At 38.2% G+C, this 27177-nt stretch overlaps 3 protein-coding genes across 6 annotated transcripts; all 3 read right to left on the reverse strand.

The window, feature by feature from the left end:
* Positions 1–968: 968 nt before the first annotated feature.
* On the reverse strand, positions 969–8864 carry LOC125270735 (retinol dehydrogenase 7-like). 2 transcript variants are annotated; one of them, XM_048194622.1, is made up of 5 exons: positions 8714–8864; positions 3856–4170; positions 2308–2566; positions 1489–1652; positions 969–1367 (listed from the first exon to the last, which is right to left on the reverse strand). In XM_048194622.1, exons 2-5 carry the CDS (start codon positions 4166–4168, stop codon positions 1147–1149), a joined length of 957 nt encoding a protein of 318 aa, XP_048050579.1. In that variant the 5' UTR covers positions 4169–4170; positions 8714–8864; the 3' UTR covers positions 969–1146. The 2 variants fall into 2 exon arrangements, with proteins under 2 accessions (XP_048050579.1, XP_048050580.1); XM_048194623.1 differs by lacking the exon at positions 8714–8864 and having other exon boundaries at positions 3856–4248.
* Positions 3512–16986, reverse strand: LOC125270734 (retinol dehydrogenase 7-like). Of its 2 annotated transcripts, XR_007185445.1 has the most exons (6): positions 16846–16986; positions 15313–15627; positions 11587–11845; positions 10851–11014; positions 10451–10749; positions 3512–3527 (listed from the first exon to the last, which is right to left on the reverse strand). XR_007185445.1 is itself a non-coding variant. In XM_048194621.1 (5 exons), the coding sequence occupies exons 2-5, from the start codon at positions 15623–15625 to the stop codon at positions 10526–10528; spliced, it is 960 nt and encodes a 319-aa protein (XP_048050578.1). In that variant the 5' UTR covers positions 15626–15627; positions 16846–16986; the 3' UTR covers positions 10390–10525. The 2 variants fall into 2 exon arrangements, 1 of the variants encoding a protein (XP_048050578.1); XM_048194621.1 differs by lacking the exon at positions 3512–3527 and having other exon boundaries at positions 10390–10749.
* LOC125270733 (retinol dehydrogenase 7-like) lies at positions 10390–27100 on the reverse strand. 2 transcript variants are annotated; one of them, XR_007185443.1, is made up of 5 exons: positions 26642–27100; positions 23607–23865; positions 18841–19004; positions 18442–18738; positions 10390–10452 (listed from the first exon to the last, which is right to left on the reverse strand). XR_007185443.1 is itself a non-coding variant. In XM_048194620.1 (4 exons), exons 1-4 carry the CDS (start codon positions 26952–26954, stop codon positions 18515–18517), a joined length of 960 nt encoding a protein of 319 aa, XP_048050577.1. In that variant the 5' UTR covers positions 26955–27100; the 3' UTR covers positions 17978–18514. The 2 variants fall into 2 exon arrangements, 1 of the variants encoding a protein (XP_048050577.1); XM_048194620.1 differs by lacking the exon at positions 10390–10452 and having other exon boundaries at positions 17978–18738.
* Positions 27101–27177: the final 77 nt, after the last annotated feature.

Consider the following 27177-nt stretch of genomic DNA (forward strand, 5'->3'; position numbering starts at 1 on the left):
CAGTGTCGACTCCGGTTTGAACAATGTAAGGCTGAACACCGTTACTGACAATCCTCACTTTGGCTGCGTGAGATTCTCCAGCTTTGTTGTTGTTGAGCAACCGAAGCGCGAGCTGTTAAAGCTCCGCCCTCTTCTAGGAGCAGCAGCTCATTTGCATTTAAAGGGACACACACAAAAACGTTGTGTTTTTGCTCACACCCAAATAGGGGCAAATTTGACAAGCTATAATAAATGATCTGTGAGGTATTTTGAGCTGAAACTTAACAGACACATTCTGGGGACACCAGAGACGTATATTACATCTCATGAAAGGGGCATAATAGTTCCTGTTTAAGTTACTTTTTGAAATAAGTAATGCTTTGTTTTCCCATTATGACATCTCTCCTGCCCCCACGTTGAGAAATCAGGAGTAAGTGCAGAGGTGTATGTGTGCTGTGTGAACATGATGGTTAGACTAAAATGTGAGTGTTTACTCATCTCACTTGCAAAAAAAGATTCAGTATTCTTCAAAAAGAATAAAAACAGTGAAATACAAACTCAGAATATTATGCAAATCAGCAATAATTAAATGTTAAATTACACAAATATACTTTTGTATTTAATCTCACTTTATGTCACTTCAATGTCTTTGCTGCTGACGTTCGATGATCCAATTCAACCATACAAAGAATCAAAAATGACTTTAGATATACATCACATTTGTGTTTCATTTTTTCTGTATATGAAATTGCATACTTCCCTACTGTTTCACAGGAAAAAAACAGTATGTGACAAATAAAGTATGTCCAAAGTCAGTATTGATAAAAGAGTAGGCAAAAAGTACCCAGATGAACTGCTACTTCTGGAGAGATTCTGAAGTGTGCATATGATGGACACTTTACTATCCCATGAGGCCACGGGAGAGGATTTGTGAATGGCAGTGAAGCGACTCAACTGACACTGGTAGGTCACATGATAATGACAACATGACGGATGTAGTACGTCTGGATTCTAAAACATTTTTTTAAATTTTGTTTTTATTTAAATTCATTATTGTAAAAATGTACATTAAGTATTAATTAATTGATATATGTTTGTTTACAATATAAAGTATTACATCACGTCTCAGTATGCTGCAAGAGCATGGCACAAAGTGGCTGTTTATGCTTACAGAACTGAAACTTTGGGTTTAACTGCGTTTTTTAAGACGAAAGCATCCGAGATGAAGGTTGGCATGTAGGAGAGAGGCAGCCAGAAGAACTTGGCATCCCAGCCTGGAGAATATCTGGTACGGGGATGGACCGCAGCCACAGCATGCTCCATACAGCTCACCACCTTCATCAGATCTGGATCCACAATCTTCTCAATATCCTTAACCGCCAGCTTTGCTACAAAAACAATTATTAGTTATAACTTATTAGTTAGTTATAACTTTTATAACTTCTAGTAACTAGGAAGTGTGACCTTTATTTGCTATGATTTGAAACTGGTTATTGGATTTGAACTCACTTTTGTCGATGAAGTCACCGCCGTACTCATCCTTCACCTCCTGAGGCAACTTCTTCCATAATCTCTCCATATGACTCTCAAAGACAGTGGAGTCAGTAACAGTTGTTTTGAAGAATCCAGGTTCAATGCATAAAACCTTCACTCCAAACGGTGCCATGTTCCTCCTGCAGAGCAAAGAAAAACACATTAAATATAGTCACAGCGGCATAACTAAAATTGCCAGATTTTAAATAAATTCTGGTAATATTGTTTGTTTGGTGGTAAAGTTTAACTGACCTAGTTACATTTGCACATGTTAGAGAATTATTCTGAAATTATTCCCAGTATATGTGTGTATATATGTATATATATATATATATATGAAGTATATATATCCCAGTGTATATATATATGAAAAATGTGAACTTAAAAAATATTAAAAAATGAACTTAAAAAAACAAAAATTGCCCTGGCAACTAACTGAAATAAATAAGTTGAAGTACTACAATTACTAAAACTGCAACTGAAATAAAAATTAAATAAAGCCATTAAATGTTAAAAATATAAAAAATATACATCTTTTATCACGAGTGGCTATTCACAGTTGAAGTTATAAGCTGCTGAATTTTGACTGGCTGCTGCCACTCACTTGTGCTGTCTTATCTAATATTTTTAGGATATGTTTGCACTTGCAGAAAGTGCTCGCCCAATTTACATTTCCTCAGTTGAATAGTTGCAGAGCTCGATAAGAATGCAGAGAAATGCTTTGAATCTGAATTCGTTTGATTTTGTCAGGAGGGTCTCTAGAAGCATCATTTAGTGGTTACTGGTCATACTAACCTTAGACTGTCATTAAAAGCTTCTACTCCATACTTAGTAATGCAGTACGCCCCTCCCACGATACTAATCCGTCCAAACACACTGGCCACGTTGACCACTCTGCCCTGGGCTTTCTTAATGAGCGGTAACACACTCAGAGTAACGGCTACAACCCCGATCAGATTGACATCGATCATTTGTTTGAAGTCCTCGATATCCAGCCAGTCGTTGGGAGCAGTTGGGAAAGAGATACCAGCATTGTTGACCACGGCCCACAGACCTGAAAACACACACACACAAATGACAAAATACAACTGTTTTCTTTCATCACAAGGGACTGCTAAATACAAAGCTTTGGTGACAGGAAGTGTCATGTGAAGAAACTACAACTTCATTAAAGAACACTGTGAGAAAACAAAACATAAGCTTTCCAAAGGCCTTAATAATAATAAAAAACAAATATATGACATCTAAAGTATGTAAGGTAGTACATCTAGATCTCTTTTATTGAATCCAAAAGGTTTTAATTATATTTTGCTACATATAAAAGTATTTTAAAGATTTTGAAGTGTCAAAAGGTCATTTGGTTTAACCATCCAAAGGCCAATACAGCCATTTCATTTGTGATTTAAAAATGTAATAAAAGTATATATTTTTCATTCTGGCATGATTTTATAACATCATATATCAACATAGTGCAAAATGGAATTAAAATTATGTGTAGAAGTCGTAGCTTTGTTATGAGAAAGAATGTCCGGAAAAATGAATTTCATTGATGTCATTCGGAGTAACCAATATAAAGGGACCATTTTGGAAGTCATGTGGTCAATATCATGTGACAGGATGTGACATCATTCAGACACCTGCAAAGGACCACATGGTCGTGAAACAAAGTAACTAACTTTCTTTTAACAATTTGAAAGATTAATGTTTTCACTTGATCATACACATGTCCCGAAACATCAGGTAATTCGGTACAACCGCTATAAAACATGGAAAATGTAATATTTTAAAAACTTGTACTAAATATAAAATGTTCGATTGTCCTTTTTCTAGCTAGCTAGATATCAGCCTGTTAGTATTGTTAGAAAATATCGTCGTATAACCAAAAGTGTCATTCGGTAAAACTGAAATTTTGGTTAAACCGAATGACTTTTTGGTGACAAATCTTGAAAAAAATGAAAAAGCAGGCAGTAAGTATACATATATATATATATATATATATATATATATATATATATATACATATTATAAAGTTCACTCGAAAAATAAAATAAATTAAAGAAATTAGGTATAATATTATATATTATATATATATATATATATATATATATATATATATATATATATATTTCTTTGAATTTTTACTTTTTCCATCAAATCTTAAATTTAAAATGCAAATGCATTCTTAATTGAATTCTGAATTGCACAAAGCCCTGATAATAACATCTAATTATTATATATATTTTTCATTTTTTCACAGCTCTAAAAAACAAACATGTTTCAAAGGATTTCAGAACTAATAGAAGACAACATGTCAGAAAAGTACCATCACTTTCTGTGACTTACCCTTCTGTCCCACCAGGGTTTTAATGGTGTCGGCTGTTTTTTTAATGCTGTCATTATCAGTGACATCCAAATGCAGCGCTGTGAGTTTGTCGGAGCAGGCCTTCTTCAGCTCATCCTCTCCCTTCTCTGTGTAGCAGCCTGCGATGACACGGAAACCCTTTGTGTCCAGGTGTCTGGCCAAGAGATTCCCAAAACCTGTGTCACAGCCTGTGATATACACAAACTTCTCCGATTTGTTGGGAACTTTTCCCAGTTCTCTGAACCACCGATAGACAAAGAGCAAGACAATGAGACCAACAACGTACAGGAACATGTCTGCAAAAGAAAAGTATTTTTTCTTAAGAAAAGAGGATTCACATTCATGCAACACCCCCAAAATCAACAAAATATAGATGAGAGAGAGCGCATTTGGTCAAAGTTCGACTCAAAAAGTACCAAGTGAACCATTAACTCACTAACTGTAGGACACTGCAAAACAGTATGAATGATTTTGTAGAAGTTCAATAAAAACAAAAGATACATTTAAAATAAAGATAAATGGCAGCATATGATAAATAAAGAATAATAACAGTACGTTTTTTGTTTCTTTATCTTTTCACATTGGATAACTGTGCAAGTGGGTGATTGCGAAATGCTCAGATTCATGAACGAATTGTTCTTTTGATTCGAATCTTCAGAATCAGTTGAACCGGTTCATACAAGTTCACGAATCGGGCTGAATCGGTCGGAATCAACAATTCATTGAAGCGTTTCTTTCAAGCTTTTTAAGCGTTTATTTCAGCTTTTCTCCACATGGCAGCTCTGTGTACATACGCATCCAGTGCCCTAACCGGACACAGCAGATTTAGCTTTTCCTGGTCCGAGGACGTAAATGGAGGAGGACAGAAGGCCTGCAGCACGATAGGTCTCACAGGATTAGTGAGGACCTTAGGTATATATCCCGGTCTGGGATGAAGGAAAGCCTTGACATTACCAGGCGCAAATTCGAGGCACGATGGAGATACCGACAGGGCCTGAATGTCTCCAATTCTCTTGAGAGACGAGCAAAAATAGATAGTGAGCAAAAACACTGTCTTAAGTGTTAGAAACTTTTCTGGCACCTCTTCGATGGGCTCGAAGGGGGCCATAGAAAGGCCTTGCAATACAATGGCCAAATCCCAAGCCGGTACTCTCGTGCAAACAGGTCTAAGCCTCAAAGTGATAAGCGGGTGTCTCCCCAAAGATACCCCATTCAAAGGAGCATGGTAAGCAGCTAAGGCCGCCACGTACACCTTTAGTGTGGAGGGGGATAACCCTGAAGAAAATCTTTCCTGCAGGAACTCCAGTACTGCATTAATCGGGCAGTTAACTGGATCCCACTGGTGATTTTCACACCATGAAGTGAATAATCTCCACTTCAAGGAGTAAAGTTTCCTCGTGGAGGGAGCTCTGGATTGGAGAATGGTCTCAACAACCTCGGTTGAGAGACCGGAACCTATGAACTGTGCCCCCTCAGAGGCCACGTCCGCAGCTTCCATAACTCCAGGCGGGGGTGAAGGATCGACCCGCTCACCTGAGAGAGAAGGTCCCTCATGATTGGAATCTCCATCGGAGACCCGTCAAGAAGGGATACCAGGTTCGAGAACCATACGTATTCTCTCCAGAACTCCCGGGAGCAATGCAATCGGGGGAGATGTGTTGTCTGATCGAACTAGCACATGATGGTCCCTGAGGTATGGGAGGAAGTGTTTCAATGCTAGAAACACCGCCAGCATCTCCAGGCAATTTATATGCCACGAAAGATGATGGTCCTGCCACAGACCCCGACTCATGATTGCCCCCCAGCCCGTGAGGGATGCATCGGTCGTTAGCGTGATGCGACGACTGAGAGCTCCCAACACAGGTCCCTGGGACAGAAACCAAGGTTGCTTCCATATAACTAGAGCACGCAGGCATTGCCGTGTGACTCTGATTATACGAAAAAGATTCCCCCTCGGTGAGAACCCCTTGGTTTTGAGCCACCACTGCAGTGGTCTCATGTTCAGCAGGCCAAAAGGTATCATGTTGGATGCTGCTGCCATAAGACCTAAGAGTCTCCGGAACTGTTTGACAGTGAGTGACTGGCCTAGCTTTATGTCTGAGACGGTCGAGAGAATTGATGTTATGTGAGCCGGAGAAAGACGGGCGCGCATAATCACCGAATCCCACACCACGCCTAGATAAGTGGTCCTCTGAGCTGGAGAAAGCACACTTTTCTTTGCGTTTAGTCTCAACCCCAACCTTTCCATGTGAGCGAGAATAACATCTCGATGATGAACCGCCATCTGCTCTGATTGAGCCAGAATCAACCAATCATCTATGTAGTTCAATATGCGGATGCCCTGCATACGCAAGGGCGTCAGAGCCACGTCTACACACTTGGTGAAGGTGCGGGGTGACAATGCTAGGCCAAAGGGAGGAACCCGATTTTGGAATGCTTCGCCCCCGAAAGCAAACCTTAGGAACTTCCTGTGTTGCGGGAGGATTGATACATGGAAGTATGCGTCTATTAGATCTATTGTCACAAACCAGTCCTCGGATCTGATTTGTGACACGATATGTTTGATTGTCAGCATTTTGAAATTGAGCCTCGCTACTGTTCGATTCAACTGACGAAGATCTAAGATCGGACGCAATCCCCCGTCTTTCTTTGGCACAATGAAATAGCGGCTGTAAAACCCTGACTCCCAGCTGGGAGGAGGAACCCTTTCTATAGCCTCTACTTCTACTTTTCTACTGTGTGCAGGACCCATTGAGATACTTTTGACAGATTTTTCCACTCTGACAAAAAATCTACTAAGGGAACCAGCCTCTCGAGGCTGGCCTCTGGTGGAATATGGGCAGTCAGCACAGTGCCCTAAAGCGGAGCCACGGCAGGAACGACTGGCTTGGCTGCAGAGAGAGCGCGCCACCGTCGGGTGACACGCAGGGAACTACTGCGCCCTGGCATTGCGGCGGGGTTGGCAGAGCACCCCCCTGAGGGCACCGAAGACAAGCGGGCACCGTAGAGAGAGGTGAATGCCGCTTGACTCCGGAGGGGACCACCCTCAGGATCCTTACTTTTCTGGCATCGGGATTTTTTAGACAAAGTCCTCTTACCGGCAATGACAGCCCTCAGATCCATCTTGCCCTTCGAAGGCTTCGCCTGAGAGCGTTGCCCCACATCCCAGCTCTTCGGAGGGGGAGTGCGGGTAGCAACACTCTGCTTCTGGTGTTGTCTGTACTGCGAGGAGCTCATACTCGGCTTTGGCTGCTCCCGCCCAGCAGCCGAACGGACTTGGGTACGGCGGGGAAGAAACTACTGCATAGCGGTAGCCTGCTTCTTCGCCTCCTGAAACCTCTAAGTAACTGATGTAATGGCTTCACCGAAGAGGCCAGACGGATTCAGTGGGGCATCCAGGAGAAACGTCTTGTCACAATCTTTAATGTCAGACAGATTTAGCCATAGATGACGCTCTGTGGCCACCAGGGCTGCCATAGATCGGCCAACTGACTTGGTGGCACGGAGCACTAAATCAGCTGACTGACGTAACTCCTGGATAAGATCAGCACCCACTTCCTCACTTTCCTCCAAGTCCTTCAGCAGGTCAGCTTGGTATGCTTGCAGAATGGACATAGTGTGCAAGCATGCCACAGCTTGACCTGCTGCCAAGTACGCTTTGCCCACTAGCGCTGATGTTGTCTTCAGTGGCTTAGTGGGCAATGTCGGGGCTCTTGGCATCGCCCCATACCCGTGTTTCCTCATACCGACCACATTGGTGTAGGTGGCGGTCTGAGGGGTGTAAACACAGGATGATACCGGTCTCTTCCACGACCTCGACACCTCGGTGCCTGACGTGGAGGCTGAGCAGACCTAGATGGTAGAAATCGTTCATCTAATTTACTTTTGGTCTGCTGCTCCTGCTTCTCGGCTGGCCAGTCGATGCTTAACTTGGCAACAGCATTAGAAAGCACCTCCATGTGCTCCTTGCTCGCGGGAGAATTTAGTGGCGAGTCTTCAATATCTCTCGTTGCCACGCTGACAACATCCAGCTCCTCAGAACTAGACACCATCAGCGTCTATAGACTTGGATACTATATAATTTGGGCGAACGAGGATTTGACAGATGTTACGGAAAGTAAGTTCAATTTCGCAAAAAAAGTAACTTACTGCAGTGTTGTAACTTATACCACCACAACTTGATTTTATGAGTTTTATCAATACACATACGAAACAGCGTTGGTTTTAATAAATATTTTTTTAAATTATAACGTGTAAAAAATTTTATTCGAGAGATGTAGTTGTCTTGTACATTATTGTTTATTGTAAATGCAAACTATTTAGATTCAATTCAAAATTACTTGTTTTCATGAGAGGAATCATGGCTGCAACAGTTGAACTGTCTGGGGCGCATGAAATTACAAGAAATGTAATAAAAAAAACGTAATATCTGTTTAGATTTACTTTGATATATTAACTAGCTTTATTGAAACTGTTTGCACATCACGTGATTGCGAATTGACATAAAAGAACGGCTGTTTGTTCTGTCCAAATGAACTGTTTGAAAGAACCGATTCCCGAAAGTGATTCGGATCTCACTTCACTAAGTGTGTAAATCAACGCGGTCAACCCATGGGTCAACCACGACACTGTACTTTTACACTGTACTGTTGATGCATTGAAAAGAATAAAAGAAAGAAACTAAAATAACGTTGTTGCAACATCAAAATGTCATTAAACGCGTGAACAATACGCCCTGACAGAAATCTTTTGCAAACAGCATGCATTTACTAAAAACTGGAGTTTTCTCACTGTAACTTCTTGCAAAACAGTCTCAGACGGCCCGTATAGGCTACTCACCGTTTCTTTATAAGTCAGCTTTCTAAGATAACTGTTTCTAGCAAGTCAGTTGTCTCAGTAGTGTGGGAATGTGTTTGTTCTTCCTTGCCGCTTTGTATCTGGCTATTATGTAAAGTGTTCCGTGCTACTCCTGCAGGGGGCGCTGAATGATCAGAAAGGAGAGTTTGTTATGAGTTTGGCAGTCACAGTGGGAAGGTCAGGTAAAACACCAGAGATTACTGTCTCTCATTTCTCATTTTTCTTACAGCTGCTGTTGATGTTCATTAAGCAGCAAGTGATGCATTTACAGGCATTTAACATTAATAATAATCATCATTTAAACCTGTCATACTACAGCCTTTTTGTAAATCATGTATGACTCAAGTGGCTTTCTTTATTATTATTGCATGATTACCATCAACATCACCATTGTTCAAATACTGTAAAAAAAAGAATTGTAAGAACTGTAAAAAAGCTAAATTGGAGAGAGAAGGCAGATGGGATCCGGAAAAGTCCATGAGCCTAGACTTGAACTCAGGATTCATGGTGCACAACATCACCATATGTCAGCACACTGTCCACAAAGCTATTGGGAAGTGCAAGTCTGAGCTAGTCTGATACATATTAGAACCTCGTGGGTGGGGGGAAGTAAGGGACAGAATCCCAAATATACTGCTGTCAAAATCCGTCCCCAAATGATGAGATGTTGATGCATTGCCTTAAAGGATGCTGATTCTATCCTGTTTGTGGATGTTCATTTTTATTGTGATATTAAATATGTTGACAGGAAGCAAAATTGGTAAGAGAAGGCAGATGGGATTTGACGGTAAACATACAGCTGTCGAAATTTGATGTTTATATGCTTACCCCCAGGGCATCCAAGATGTAGGTGACTTTGTTTCTTCGTGTCTTAGGACATCAATGTGTCGGCACGAGCCACAGGGTTCTGGGGACACCAGAGACTTATATTACATCTTGTGAAAAGGGGTATAATAGGTCCCCTTTAAGATAATTTTTCAAATAAGAAATACAAGTTACTTTGTTTTCCCATTATGACATCTCTCCTGCCCCCACGTTGAGAAATCAGGAGTAAGTGCAGAGGTGTTATGTGTGCTGTGTGAACATGATGGTTAGTTTCTAGACTAAATGTGAGTGTTTACTCATCTCACTTGCAAAAAACAGATTCAGTATTCTTAAAAAGAATAAAAACAGTGAAATACAAACTCAGAATATTATGCAAATCATCAATAATCAAATGTTAAATTACACAAATTTACTTTTGTATTTAATCTCACTTTATTAATCAATGTCTTTGCTGCTGACCTTCGATGATCCAATTCAACCGTACAAAGAAGCAAAAAAGACTTTAGATATACATCACATTTGTGTTTTTTATTTTTTCTGTATATGAAATTGCATACTTCCCTACTGTTTCACAGGAAAAAAACAGTATGTGACAAATAAAGTATGTCCAAATTCACAGTATTGATAAAAGAGTAGGCAAAAAGTACCCGGACGAACTGCTACTTCTGGAGAGATTCTGAAGTGTGCATATGATGGACACTTTACTATCCCATGAGGCCACGGGAGAGGATTTATGAATGGCAGAGATGAAGCGACTCAACTGACACTGGTAGGTCACATGCTAATGACAACATGACGGATGTAGTACGTCTGGATTCTAAAACATTTTTTTAAATTTTGTTTTTATTTAAATTCATTATTGTAAAAATGTACATTAAGTATTAATTGATATATATTTGTTTACAATATAAAGTATTACATCACGTCTCAGTATGCTGCAAGAGCATGGCACAAAGTGGCTGTTTATGCTTACAGAACTGAAACTTTGGGTTTAACCGCGTTTTTTAAGACGAAAGCATCCGAGATGAAGGTTGGCATGTAGGAGAGAGGCAGCCAGAAGAACTTGGCATCCCAGCCTGGAGAATATCTGGTACGGGGATGGACCGCAGCCACAGCATGCTCCATACAGCTCACCACCTTCATCAGATCTGGATCCACAATCTTCTCAATCTTCTCCTTAATCACCAGCTTTGCTACAAAAACAATTACTAGTTATAAATTTTATAACTTCTCGTAACAGGAAGTGTGACCTTTATTTGCTATGATTTGAATTGGTTATTGGATTTGAACTCACTTTTGTCAATGAAGTCACCGCCGTACTCATCCTTCACCTCCTGAGGCAACTTCTTCCATAATCTCTCCATATGACTCTCAAAGACAGTGGAGTCAGTAACAGCTGTTTTGAAGAATCCAGGTTCAATGCATAAAACCTTCACTCCAAACGGTGCCATGTTCCTCCTGCAGAGCAAAGAAAAACACATTAAATATAGTCACGGCGGCAAAACTAAAATAAATTCTGGTAATATTGTTTGTTTGGTGGTAAAGTTTAACTGACCTAGTTACATTTGCACATGTTAGAGAATTATTCTGAAATTATATATATGAAGTATATATCCCAGTGTATATATATGAAAAACTTGAACTTAAAAAACATAACCAAGAAATCGCCCTGGCAACTAACAGAAATAAATAAGTTAAAGTACTACAATTACTAAAACTACAACTGAAATAAAAATTAAATAAAGCCATTAAATGTTAAAAATATAAAAAATATACATCTTTTATCACGAGTGGCTATTCACAGTTGAAGTTATAAGCTGCTGAATTTTGACTGGCTGCTGCCACTCACTTGTGCTGTCTTATCTAATATTTTTAGGATATGTTTGCACTTGCAGAAAGTGTTCGCCCAATTTACATTTCCTCAGTTGAATAGTTGCAGAGCTCGATAAGAATGCAGAGAAATGCTTTGAATCTGAATTCGTTTGATTTTGTCAGGATTTTGTCATTTAGTGGTTACTGGACATACTAACCTTAGACTGTCATTAAAAGCTTCTACTCCATACTTAGTAATGCAGTACGCCCCTCCCAGGGTACTAATCCGTCCAAACACACTGGCCACGTTGACCACTCTGCCCTTGGCTTTCTTAATGAGCGGTAACACACTCAGAGTAACGGCTACAACCCCGATCAGATTGACATCGATCATTTGTTTGAAGTCCTCGATATCCAGCCAGTCGTTGGGAGCAGTTGGGAAAGAGATACCAGCGTTGTTGACCACGGCCCATAGACCTGCAAACACACACACACACATTACAAAATACAATCGTTTTCTTTCATCACAAGGGACTGCTAAATACAAAGCTTTGGTGACAGGAAGTGTCATGTGAAGAAACTACAACTTAATTAAAGAACACTGTGAGAAAACAAAACATAAGCTTTCCAAAGGCCTTAATAATAATAAAAAACAAAGATATGACATCTAAAGTATGTAAGGTAGTACTAGATCTCGTTTATTGAATCCAAAAGGATTTAATTATATTTTGCTACATATAAAGGTATTTTAAAGTTTTTGAATTGTTAAAAGGTCATTCGTTTTAACCATCCAAAGGCCAATACAATCATTTCATTTGTGATTAAAATATCTTAAAATGTAATAAATGTATATATTTTTTTATTCTGGCATGATTTTATAACATGATATATCAACATAGTGCAAAATGGAAATAAAATTATGTGTGGAAGTCGTAGCTTTGTTATGAGAAAATATGTCCAGAAAAATGAATTTAATTGATGTCATTCGGAGTAACCAATATAAAGGGACCATTTTGTAAGTCATGCAGTCAGTATCATGTGACAGGATGTGACATCATTCAGACACCTGCAAAGGACCACATAGTCGTGAAACAAAGTAACTAACTCTCTTTTAACTATTTGTTAGTGATGGGAAACCAAGGCTTTCTAAAGCATTTGAGGCTTTCATCAAATTGTGCTGAAAAACGGTTCATTACTCGAAGCTTTTAACACAGTGCAAATTAACGACATCTGGTGGTCAGACTTGTTTTCTTCACCATATCTAAATCGTCGCGGAGCAGATCTACGGTTTGAAAAAGCACGTGACCAAAGCTTCAAGTCCGTGACATACGGAATCACTTTTGTCTTCAATCAGTTCTATCTAATCTGATGTAATCTCATCTAAATTATTTTGTGACAATGAGACCACCACTCGTGTCATGTGTAACCTGGTCAACGGATTCACATATTGAATAATAATATAAAATATAGCCTACAATGATGTGATCATAACTGACGTGAGTAGCCTAGTTACCAAAAATATTTTGGGTGAGCCATTTAACCCTTATGTTCTGTTCGGGGTCTCTGAGACCCCAGCAATAAAACATGATTAAATGCATTTTCCTTTATGCATCAGTTGAAGCGCCAATTTTTTCAAACCAGCTGTCTCGACTTTCTGATACGGCATGACGTTCGAAGCTTCAAACGTCATCAATCACGTGCTATTGTCATTTCGATACAAGCATCAGTACAGTGTGTGGTACAATAGTACTTTGAAAACTGCGTCGGAGCATCGGAGCCCCGGTATCAACCGTCCCATTACTACTATTTGTAAAATTCATGTTTTCACTTGCTCATACGTATGTCCCAAAACATCAGGTCATTCGGTACAACCGCTATAAAACATGGAAAATGTTGTAATATTTAAAAAAACTTGTACTAAATATAAAATATTTGATTGTCCTTTTGCTAGATAGATATCAGCCTGTTAGCATTTTTAGAAAATATCGTCATTTGGTAAAACTGAAATTTTTACATATATATATATATATATATATACAGTGGGTACGGAAAGTATTCAGACCTCCTTAAATTTTTCACTCTTTGTTATATTGCAACCATTTTGCTAAAATCATTTAAGTTAATTTTTTTCCTCATTAATGTACACACAGCACCCCATATTGACAGAAAAACACAGAATTGTTGACATTTTTGCAGATTTATTAAAAAAGAAAAACTGAAATATCACATGGTCCTAAGTATTCAGACCCTTTGCTGTGACACTCATATATTTAACTCAGGTGCTGTCCATTTCTTCTGATCATCCTTGAGATGGTTCTGCACCTTCATCTGAGTCCAGCTGTGTTTGATTATACTGATTGAACTTGATTAGGAAAGCCACACACCTGTCTATATAAGACCTTACAGCTCACAGTGCATGTCAGAGCAAATGAGAATCATGAGGTCAAATGAACTGCCTGAAGAGCTCAGAGACAGAATTGTGGCAAGGCACAGATCTGGCCAAGGTTACAAAAAAATTTCTGCTGCACTTAAGGTTCCTAAGAGCACAGTGGCCTCCATAATCCATAAATGGAAGATGTTTGGGATGACCAGAACCCTTCCTAGTGCTGGCTGTCCGGCCAAACTGAGCTATCGGGGGAGAAGAGCCTTGGTGAGAGAGGTAAAGAAGAACCCAAAGATCACTGTGGCTGAGCTCCAGAGATGCAGTCGGGAGATGGGAGAAAGTTGTAGAAAGTCAACCATCACTGCAGCCCTCCACCAGTCGGGGCTTTATGGCAGAGTGGCCCGACGGAAGCCTCTCCTCAGTGCAAGACACATGAAAGCCTGCATGGAGTTTGCTAAAAAAACACCTGAAAGAATCCAAGATGGTGAGAAATAAGATTCTCTGGTCTGATGAGACCAAGATAGAACTTTTTGGCCTTAATTCTAAGCGGTATGTGTGGAGAAAACCAGGCACTGCTCATCACCTGTCCAATACAGTCCCAACAGTGAAGCATGGTGGTGGCAGCATCATGCTGTGGGGGTGTTTTTCAGCTGCAGGGACAGGACGACTGGTTGCAATCGAGGGAAAGATGAATGCGGCCAAGTACAGGGATATCCTGGACGAAAACCTTCTCCAGAGTGCTCAGGACCTCAGACTGGGCAGAAGGCTTACCTTTCATCAAGACACTGACCCTAAGCACACAGCTAAAATAACGAAGGAGTGGCTTCACAACAACTCCGTGACTGTTCTTGAATGGCCCAGCCAGAGCCCTGACTTAAACCCAATTGAGCATCTCTGGAGAGACCTAAAAATGGCTGTCCACCAACGTTTACCATCCAACCTGACAGAACTGGAGAGGATCTGCAAAGAGGAATGGCAGAGGATCCCCAAATCCAGGTGTGAAAATCTTGTTGCATCTTTCCCAAAAAGACTCATGGCTGTATTAGATCAAAAGGGTGCTTCTACTAAATACTGAGCAAAGGGTCTGAATACTTAGGACCATGTGATATTTCAGTTTTTCTTTTTTAATAAATCTGCAAAAATGTCAACAATTCTGTGTTTTTCTGTCAATATGGGGTGCTGTGTGTACATTAATGAGGAAAAAAAATGAACTTAAATGATTTTAGCAAATGGCTGCAATATAACAAAGAGTGAAAAATTTAAGGGGGTCTGAATACTTTCCGTACCCACTGTATATATATATATATATATATATATATATATATATATATATAATTTCTTTGAATTTTTACTTTTTCCATCAAATCTTAAAATTTAAAATGCAAATGCATTCTTAATTGAATTCTGAATTGCACATAGCCCTGATAATAACATCTAATTATTATAGGCCTATATATATATATTATTTTTCACAGCTCTCAAAAACTAAAATGTTTCACAGGATTTCAGAACTAATAGAAGACAACATGTCAGAAAAGTACCATCACTTTCTGTGACTTACCCTTCTGTCCCACCAGGGTTTTAATGGTGTCGGCTGTTTTTTTAATGCTGTCATTATCAGTGACATCCAAATGCAGCGCTGTGAGTTTGTCGGAGCAGGCCTTCTTCAGCTCATCCTCTCCCTTCTCTGTGTAGCAGCCTGCGATGACACGGAAACCCTTTGTGTCCAGGTGTCTGGCCAAGAGATTCCCAAAACCTGTGTCACAGCCTGTGATATACACAAACTTCTCCGATTTGTTGGGAACTCTTCCCAGTTCTCTGAACCACCGATAGACAAAGAGCAAGACTATGAGACCAACAACGTACAGGAACATGTCTGCAAAGGAAAAGTAATTTTTCATAAGAAAAGAGGATTCACATTCATGCAACACCCCCAAATCAACAAAATATAGATGAGAGAGAGCGCATTTGGTCAAAGATTGACTCATAAAGTACCAAGTGAACCATTAACTCACTGACTGTAGGACACTGCAAAACAGTATGAAGGATTTTGTAGAAGTTCAATAAAAACAAAAGATACATTTAAAATAAATATAAATGGCAGTATATGATAAATAAAAGAATAATAATAGTACGTTTTTTGTTTCTTTAACTTTTCACATTGGATAACTGTGCAAATGGGTGATTGCGAAATGCTCAGATTCGTGAACGAATCGTTCTTTTGATTCGGATGTTCTCAAAGAATCAGTTGAACCGATTCATATGAATCGGTCGGAATCAACAATTCATTGAAGCGTTTATTTCAAGCGGAGTGAACTGATGGAAGGAATAATATAAAACAACCGTTAAAGTACTTTTGATTTTGAATACTATAGCATTTGGGTGAACGAGGTTTTGACAGATGTTACGGAAAGTAAGTTCAATCTCGCAAAAAAGTAACTATTTTATGAGTTTTATCAACGCATATACGAAATAGCGTTGTTTTTAATAAATATTTTTTAAATTATAACGTGCAAAAATGTTTATTCGAGAGATGTACTTGTCTTGTACATTATTGTTTATTGTAAATGCAAAAGATTTAGATTCGATTCGAAATGACTTGTTTTTATGAGAGGAATCGTGGCTGCAACAAATTGAACTGGAGCGCATGAAATTACAAGAAATGTAATAATTAAAAAACGTAATATCTGCTTAGATTTACTTTGATATATTAACTAGCTTTTTGAAACTGTTTGCACATCACGTGATTGCGAATTGACATAAAATAACGGCTCAGTTTGTTCTGACCAAATGAACTGTTTGAAAGAACCGATTCCCGAAAGTGATTCGGATCTCACTTCACTTAGTGTGTAAATCAACGCGGTCAACCACGACACTGTACTTTTACACTGTACTGTTGATGCATTGAAAAGAATGAAAGGAAGAAACTAAAATAACGTTGTTGCAACATCAAAATATCATTAAGTGCGTGATCAATACTTGAAAATGCCCTGACAGAAATCTTTTGCAAACAGCATGCATTTACTAAAAACTGGAGTTTTCTCACTGTAACTTCTTGCAAAACAGTCTCAGACCGCACGTATAGGCTACTCACCGTTTCTTTATAAGTCAGCTTTCTAAGATATCTGTTTCTAGCAAGTCAGTTGTCTCAGTAGTGTGGGAATGTGTTTGTTCTTCCCTAACGCTTTGTATCCTGGCACCTGAGTTAAGTGTGTGTTATTATGTAATAAGTGTTCCGTGCTGCTCCTGCAGGGGGCGCTGAATGATCAAAGTAGTAGTAAGTAATAAGTAGTAAGTAAGGGACAGAATCCCAAATATACAGCTGTCAAAATCCGTCCCCAAATGATGAGAGATGTTGATGCATTGCCTTAAAAGATGCTGATTCTATCCTGTTTGTGGATGGACTTTAACCAGCATCAATTTAAATGTTCATTCATAGTTCACCCAAAATGAAAATTTGATGTTTATCTGCTTACTCCCAGGGCATCCAAGATGTAGGTGACTTTGTTTCTTCAGTAGAACACAAATTATGATTTTTAACTCCAACCGTTGCTGTCTGTCAGCCGTATAATGCATGTCAATGGGAACTTTGTCTATAAGAGTAAAAAAAAAACATGCAGACAAATCCAAATTAAACCCTGCGGCTCGTGACGACACATTTATGTCCTAAGACACAAAACGATCGAACAGAATTCGACGGCAAATATACAGCTGTCGAAAACATCCCCCTCCCCCCAAATGATGAGAGATGTTGATGCATTGCCTTAAAAGATGCTGATTCTATCCTGTTTGTGGATGGACTTTAACCAGCATCAGTTTAAATGTTCATTTTTTTGCCTTTTTGCCATTTATTATAGAGGCAAATTTGACAAGCTACAATAAAAGATCTGTGGAGTATTTTGAGCTGAAACTTCACAGACACATTCAGGGGACACCTGAGACTTATATTACATCTTGTGAAAAGGGGCATTATAGGTCCTGTTTAAGTTACTTTTTCAAATAAGTAATGCTTTGTTTTCCCATTATGACATCTCTCCTGCCCCCTCGTTGAGAAATCAGGAGTAAGTGCAGAGGTGTATGTGTGCTGTGTGAACATGATGGTTAGTTTCTAGACTAAAATGTGAGTGATTACTCATTTCACTTGATGAGTATTCTTCAAAAAGAATAAAAACAGTGAAATACAAACTCAGAATATTATGCAAATCATCAAAATTACACACATATACTTTATGTATTTAATCTCACTTTATTAACCAGTGTCTTTGCTGCTGACGTTTGATGACCCAATTCAACCATACAAAGAAGCAAAAATGACTTTAGATATACATCACATTTGTGTTTCATTTTTTCTGCATCTGAAATTGCATACTTCCCTACTGTTTCACAAGCAAAAAACAGTATGTGACAAATAAAGTATGTCCAAAGTCACAGTAGGCAAAAAGTACCCAGATGAACTGCTACTTCTGGAGAGATTCTGAAGCGTGCATATGATGGACACTTTACTATCCCATTAGGCCACAGGAGAGGATTTATGAATGGCAGTGAAGCGACTCAACTGACACTGGTAGATCACATGTTAATGACATCATGGCGGATGTAGTATGTCTGGATTCTAAAACTTTTTTTTAAATTCAATATTGTAAAAATGTCCACTAAGTATTAATTGATATATATATATATATATATATATTTGTTTACAATATAAAGTATTACATCACGTCTCAGTATGCTGCAAGAGCATGGCACAAAGTGGCTGTTTATGCTTACAGAACTGAAACTTTGGGTTTAACCGCATTTTTTAAGACGAAAGCATCCGAGATGAAGGTTGGCATGTAGGAGAGAGGCAGCCAGAAGAACTTGGCATCCCAGCCTGGAGAATATCTGGTACGGGGATGGACCGCAGCCACAGCATGCTCCATACAGCTCACCACCTTCATCAGATCTGGATCCACAATCTTCTCGATCTTCTCCTTAATCACCAGCTTTGCTACAAAAACAATTACTAGTTATAACTTTTATAACTTCTAGTAACAGGAAGTGTGACCTTTATTTGCTATGATTTGAAACTGGTTATTGGATTTGAACTCACCTTTGTCGATGAAGTCACTGCCGTACTCATCCTTCACCTCCTGAGGCAACTTCTTCCATAATCTCTCCATATGACTCTCAGAGACAGTGGAGTCAGTAATAGGTGTTTTGAAGAATCCAGGTTCAATGCATAAAACCTTCACTCCAAACGGTGCCATGTTCCTCCTGCAGAGCAAAGAAAAACACATTAAATATAGTCACGGCGGCAAAACTAAAATTGCCAGATTTAAATAATAAACTCTGGTAATACTGTTTGTTTGGTGGTAAAGTTTAACTGACCTAGTTACATTTGCACATGTTAGAGAAGTTTTTATATATACACACACTGTAGGCACCATGCATATATATATATATACAGTGCCCAGCATAAATGAGTACACCCCCTCTGAAAAGTAACATTTTAAACAATATCTCAATGAACACACAAAAAAAAAAAAATTCCAAAATGTTGACAAGACTAAGTTTAATATAACATCTGTTTAACTTATAACATGAAAGTAAGGTTAATAATATAACTTAGATATATATAATATAGATAATGTATTAGATAATATAATAATATAGATAATATTATAACTTTGAGTAAAACTGAAGAGTTTTGATGCAAAAAGGAGTACACCCCACAACAAAAACTACATCTACTTTGTATGGCCTCCATGATTTTTAATGACAGCACCAAGTCTTCTAGGCGTGGAATGAAGTTGGCGACATTTTGCAATATCTATCTTTTTCCCTTCTTCAAGAAGGATCTCTTTTAGAGACTGGATGCTGGATGGAGAGTGATGCTCAACTCGTCTCTTCAGAATTCCCCATAGGTGTTCGATTGGGTTCAGATCAGGAGCCACTGAATCACTTTCACCCTGTTCTTCTTCAGAAATCCAACAGTGGCCTTAGATGTGCGTTTAGGATCATTGTCATGTTGGAAAAGTGCACAACGACCAAGGGCACGGAGTGATGGTAGCATCTTCTCTTTCAGTATACATCTGTGAATTCATGATGCCATCAATGAAATGCAGCTCCCAGACACCAGCAGCACTCCTGCAGCCCCACATAAGGACACTGACACCACCATGTTTCCCTGTAGGCAGCATGCATTTTTCTTTGTATTCCTCACCTTTGCGACGCCATACAGTTTTGAAGCCATCAGTTCCAAAAACATTTATCTTGGTGTCATCACTCCAGAGTATAGAGTCCCAGTAGTCTTCATCTTTGTCAGCATGGGCCCTGGCAAACTCTAGGCACGCTTTTTTGTGCCTGGGCTTTAGGAGAGTCTTCTTTCGTGGACAGCACCCATGATGCCATTCCTCTGCAGTGTACGCCTTATTGTGTCACGGGAAATTGTCAGCCCAGTTTGGTTTTCTACTTCTTTAGATAACTGCAGTGAACTTGCATGCCGATTTTCTTCAACACTTCTCATCCGAAGACGCTCTTGTCGAGGTGTTAACATCCGTGGACGACCTGGATGTCTCTGTGAGATGGTTGCAGTTCCGTCTTTTTAAAATTTTTGTACCACTTTTGCTACAGTATTCTGACTGATAAGTAAAGCTTTGCTGATCTTCTTGTAGCCTTCACCTTTCTGGTGTAAAGAAATTATTTTCTTTCTCAGGTCTTGTGACATTTCTATTCCATGTGGTGCCATTGCTGACAGCATGAAATGGGAAGGGGTTTTAACACCCTTTTATAGTCAACTGTCCGCTGGACACCTGTGCAATGAATAATTAGACTCACCTGTGCTTGAATTCTTGTTAAATTAGACATTTTGTAGTCTAAAATTTAGCTTTGCTCCAGAGACTTTCAGTGGGGTGTACTCATTTTTGCATCACCCTAATTTAAGTAAAACTGAAAATTTTGTTCTCCAAGTTATATAGTAAAAGTTTTCCTGTTACTAATATACTGTATACCAGCAGTATTCTCCGGTTGATTTACTGGTATTACTCACCTGAGCATTAGGGGGCGCTCTATTTAATGTATATAGGTGGCCTATTTAAGGGAACAAAGAAGGAGAAATGGCAGGAAAAATCTGAAGATAGACAAGACTTAGTATTTGAAGTTTTACACAGTTTGTTTAGAAAAAGGCAGTTAAGGATAGAGGTAAATTTCCCCTGGGTACCTTTACATGTGGGTGTGGATGGAAAAGAAGAAGTAGACGTGCAAAGAAAGCATTAAATCATCCACAAATAGAAATTATGTTAGCTTTAAGTAAAGCTGAATTCAAGAGAGTGATAACATTTGAAGTAAGAAAGAAATGGCAAAAGTTATGGAATAGTGGCTCTAAAGGAAGACATCTTTTCCAGATTCAGGAGTATGTTGGAAATGAGAGGAAAAGATATGGGAATAGGAAGAAGGATGTTATTATTTCAAGATTAAGAATTGGACATACAGCATTAAACAATAGTCTGTATAAAATAGGTAAGCATGAATCGGGAGAGTGTGACAAATGTGGAGAATTAGAAACAGTGATGCATATTCTTAATGAGTGTTCTGCATATGAAAGGGAGAGATTCCAATTAATACAAGAATTAGGATGGTTGGGAATTGATAATATTTCTTTGGTTGTGGCCTTTTTACCCTGGTTAAGGAACTTTAGAGTTCTAAGCTCATGTGTAAGTAATTGTCATTGTTTTTTTTGTTTTTTTGTTAATAACTCATGTTCATAGCACATGGTTATGGTTTGTTTGAATTTTGTTTACAGAGGGTTTGTGTTCTGAACATATATGGATTACTTGGGGGCTTAAACAAGTGAGAAGATTGGAACTAAGGGTTGATTTCCATTTACTACTTGATTGTTACCTGTTGCTAGACAACGTTTTACTTCAAACATTGACAAAGCTCTCTGATGATTGAACTCTGCTGTGGATCATCTTGCCATTTTAAGTACTTTTTTCTCTATTCATTTTCAACAAAGACTGAGCAAAGCTTATGGTCCTAATTGATGAGAAATCAAGGACTGTGCTTTGTGTTGGACTGTATTTTTTTATCCTCTGGTTCCAAATGTTTGACCGTCAGATATTGTTGTCATGTTGAATAATGAATGTTTTGTGTGACTGTTTAATACACTTGACTCATGAGTAAGATTGGTCTGGTTGGGCCCTTATTTTATGTAGCACTTAAATAAAAGTTAACAGAATAGGTGTTACAATATTATTAACCTTACTTTCATGTTATAAGTTAAACAAATGTTATAAAAAACTTGTTATTAAAAATTGTTTTTGTGTTCATGGAGATATTGTTTAAAATGTTACTTTTTAAAGGGGTTGTACTCATTTACGCTGAGCACTGTATATAAAACTTAAAAAAATTACATAACCAACAATTGCCCTGGCAACAAACTGAAATAAGTTTAAAAGGCACAATATGTAGTTTTTCGCCACTAGAGGTCGCTTAGGTCGTGTAGCTTGATGATGCCTTGATTTCGCTGAATCATGGGAGTTGTTTTCTTCACGTCTACAGCTGATGGAAAAGAATCTGACAGGGCTCGGGTAGAAATCATATTAATGGATGAGCTTATGTATTAAAGATTTATTAACATTACCTTAGCATGACGCAGGGTATGGCTGAAAGCTGTTGGAGCAGAAACGATGCCGCTAGAACGTTTGCTAATGAGAGACGAGCGTGACACATGGCACGAGAGCAGTGGATCTTTAATTATAACACAGTCGCTGCTTGTGTATGTGGGGTAACGCAGCGCTGCTTTATCATATTAGATACATTTGTGTGTTGAAAGTTGTTATAATGCTACTTTGCGTTCACTCGGCGGCCGCTATGAGACACTTGTTGCACACTGCAGTAAGCTAGATCGATATTGGACATGGTAAAACATCTAAATCAAGAAAATGATATTTAAACAATAAGACTTACTGTGTTGATCTATATAACAATGATTAGTTTTCTGTCAATGAATGTATCCAAACAGTTGCTCACGTCTAATAAAACACATAAAAAATTAAAGTGTCTTTGGTTTCCATTGTTTCTACAAAATAAAACCAGAAATCGAGGGTAATGCAGATAAGATGTCATTGACAGGCGACGAAATGACACGGTCCGTGTCCTGGTTAAAATTGCTTATTTCTCTGGATTTAAACATTCTTGGAAACATTTGGGATAATATAAGTACACAAGTCAACAAAATATATAACATTGTTCTAGTGGTTTTTGGATTTTTTTTATTCCAAAAATCTTACATATTGTGCCTTTTAAGTACTAAAATTATTAACTACAACTGAAATAAAAATTAAGTTATTAAATGTTAAAAATATAAAAAATAATAGTATATAAATACTAAAATAACACTGATTTTTCCACTGTTAATGAGATTTTGAGAGTATGTCCTAAAATTGTCTCTTTTAAGAGTGCCCAATGTTTGGACATATTGCACTCTCAATATACAAAATCTCAAGAATTCAGAATTAAGAGGAACTAAGATCCTAGTCTGGACTGCGTTTGGTCGCAAGTTCCGTTGAATTATGTGGGTAATGACAGAAAATGCGACCATAGTTGGCTTTGGGAAACGCAGCCCTGAATAGTCCTGATATAAACAAGTGTAAATGTACTCATTATAGCGGCATCTTATGGCCAGTTCTCACATACAGTGGTACACAGCCTTCTGCAGATGTTTGCACTTGCAGAATGTTTTGTTATGTTTGGACCTTGCATTCATAATATATGTTGATTAATCAAAGTGTACCACACCCACGCTTTGAATCTGAATTATTTTGATCGGTTTTTGTCATAAGGGTCTCCAGAGGAATCATTACTGGAAATACTAACCTTAGACTGTCATTAAAAGCTTCTACTCCATACTTAGTAATGCAGTACGCCCCTCCCGTGGTACTAATCCGTCCAAACACACTGGCCACGTTGACCACTCTGCCCTTGGCTTTCTTAATGAGCGGTAACACACTCAGAGTAACGGCTACAACCCCGATCAGATTGACATCGATCATTTGTTTGAAGTCCTCGATATCCAGCCAGTCGTTGGGAGCAGTTGGGAAAGAGATACCAGCATTGTTGACCACGGCCCACAGACCTGAAAACACACACAAATGACAAAATACAACCGTTTTCTTTCATCACAAAAGATTGCTAAATCTTTGGTGAAAGGAAGTGTCATGTGAAAATCATGTGAAGAAACTACTTGAGTCCAACAACTTCATGAAAGAACACTATGAGAAAACAAAACATAAGCTTTTCAATAGGAAAATATTAGAAATTTTATTTGTTCAACAACAAGTTATGTAACGGAACATGAATAATTAATTACATTAAAACATTTATTTTGACTATTCCTGATTTTCTTGACTGAAAATATAAATATATATGGGTCAATGACGTGACGTGTCATTTTTTTTGTTTCAAGGGCCTTAATAATAAAAAACAAAGATATGACATCTAAAGTATGTAAGGTAGTACAACTAGATCTCTTTTATTGAATCCAAAAGGATTTAGATATTTTGCAACATATAAATGTATTTTAAAGTTTTTGAAGTGTCAAAGGGTCATTTGGTTTAACCGTCCAAAGACCAATACAGTCATTTCATTTGTGATCTTAAAATATCTTAAAATGTAATAAATGTATATATTTTTCATTCTGCTCAAGTCATGCAGTCAATATCATGTGACAGGATGTGATATCATTCAGACACCTGCAAAGGACCACATGGTTGTGAAACAAAGTAATTAATTCTCTTTTAACAATTTGAAAAATTCATGTTTTCACTTGCTCATACGCATCTCCCGAGACATCAGGTCATTCGGTACAACCGCTATAAAACATGGAAAATGTTGTAATATTTTAACTTGTACTAAATATAAAATGTCTGATTGTCCTTTTGCTAGCTAGCTAGATATCAGCCTGTTAGCATTGTTCAAAAATATCGTCATTCGGTAAAACTGAAATTTTGGTTAAACCGAATGACTTTTTTGGTGACAAATCTTGTACAAAATGAAAAAGCAGTCAGTAAGTATATTTTTATATATACACATATACACACACACACACACACACACTATGTATGTATATTTTTATATATATAGTGTTTATATGTATATATATTACTGACGACAATTTTTATATATATATGTATATAATTTGATTTTATATATATATATATATATATATATATATATATATATACACACGTATATATATATATATATATATATATATATATACACACACACACACACACACCGCATTCCAAATTATTATGCAAGTGACATATTAGTAAGATTTCAGTACAGTAAACATTCAGATTTTAGTTTTTCAAAGAAAATGTTTGTTTGTTTATTTATCCATGTCTTTTTAGATAACTAGTATCAATCTCAGACAAAATAATTTGCCAGGTCTATGGAAACCCTACTCAGACGTTGTTCCACATTATTAAGCAAGTCACAGTTCTCATGCAATATGGGGAGGAAGAAAGATCTTTCTGAAGATGAAAAGCATGAAATGGTCCAATGTTGTGCAAAAGGCATGAAAACAACTAATATTGTGTGAAAACTGAATGGAGATTATCAAATTATCATAAGATAATTGTGTGATTTAGAGCACAGCAGAACTCGGTCAGATAAAGGCTTATTAAGGAAAGTTCCAGTCATAAAAAATTATTGTATTAAAAGGGCAGCTATAAAAAAGCCAGTGCTGAGCAGCAAACAGGTATTTGAAGCTGCTGGTGTCTCTGGAGTCTCAAGACACTCTCCATGCAGGCTGGCAGTTGTGTGTAAAGATGCATTTTAGCCACCACTAACCAAACCTCACAAAGAGAAACATTTACAGTGGGTTTAGAAATACATGAAGATTCATTTTTAAATAGTTCTATTCACTGACTAATGCCATAGTACAATGGGTGGTCTAAATGGATGGATTTCTGGATGGTTGGTGAATGGCCACCACGTTCCAACAAGACTGCGACATCAGAAAGGAGCTGCTGGGTGATGATTTAGGCTGGAATATTGGGAAGTGAGAGGGAAGGTCCCTTTAGGGTCTCTGAGGGTATTAAAATGACTTTTGCAAGATATGTGGAGTTCATAACTGGCCATTTTCAGCTATGATATTAAAAGAAGGATAGTGCCTTCTGAAATACAATGCACTATGCACTATCCCATGCTGCAAAAAAACAGCACAGCAATAAAACTGTTTGAAAATGTATTTCTAAACCCACTGTAAATGTTTCTCTTTGTGAGCTTTGGTTAGTGGTGTCTAAAATGTATCTTTACACACAACTGCCAGCCTGCATGGAGAGCATCTTAAGACTCCAGAGACACCAGCAGCTTCAAATACCTGTTTGCTGCTCAACACTGGCTTTTTTATAGCTGCCCTTTTAATACAATACATTTTTATGACAGGAACTTTCCTTAATAAGCCTTTATCTGACCGAGTTCTTTTGTGCTCTAAATCACTCACAAATCTTATGATAATTTGATAATCTCCATTCAGTTTTCACAAAATATTAGTTGTTTTCATGCCTTTTGCACAACATTGGACCATTTCATGCTTTTCATCTTCAGAAAGATCTTTCTTCCTCCCCATATTGCATGAGAACTGTGACTTGCTTAATAATGTGGAACAACGTCTGAGTAGGGTTTTCATAGATCTGGCAAATTATTTTGTCTGAGATTGATACCAGTTATCTAAAAAGACATGGATAAATAAACAAACAAACATTTTCTTTGAAAAACACTTGCACAATAATTTGGAACGTGGTGTGTGTATATAAAAAAAAAAATTTTCACAGCTCTCAAAAAACAAAAATGTTTCAAAGGATTTCAGAACTAATAGAAGACAACCTCTTTCTGTGACTTACCCTTCTGTCCCACCAGGGTTTTAATGGTGTCGGCTGTTTTTTTAATGCTGTCATTATCAGTGACATCCAAATGCAGCGCTGTGAGTTTGTCGGAGCAGGCCTTCTTCAGCTCATCCTCTCCCTTCTCTGTGTAGCAGCCTGCGATGACACGGAAACCCTTTGTGTCCAGGTGTCTGGCCAAGAGATTCCCAAAACCTGTGTCACAGCCTGTGATATACACAAACTTCTCAGATTTGTTGGGAACTCTTCCCAGTTCTCTGAACCACCGATAGACAAAGAGCAAGACTATGAGACCAACAATGTACAGGAACATGTCTGCAAAAGAAAATTAATTTTTCATAAGAAAAGAAGATTCACATTCAAGCAACACCACCAAAATCAACAAAATATAGATGAGAGAGACAGTGAGACAGTGAGACAGTGACAGAGACATTTCACCAAAAGCCAGGGTATAGAGAGAGAGCGACACGTGTCATAACCTAAAAACCACACCCACTGGGGGGGGGGGAAACAATCCAACCCTCTCTATTGACTTT

This window comes from Megalobrama amblycephala, linkage group LG6, assembly GCF_018812025.1.
Source record: "Megalobrama amblycephala isolate DHTTF-2021 linkage group LG6, ASM1881202v1, whole genome shotgun sequence".
Lineage (NCBI taxonomy): Eukaryota > Metazoa > Chordata > Actinopteri > Cypriniformes > Xenocyprididae > Megalobrama > Megalobrama amblycephala.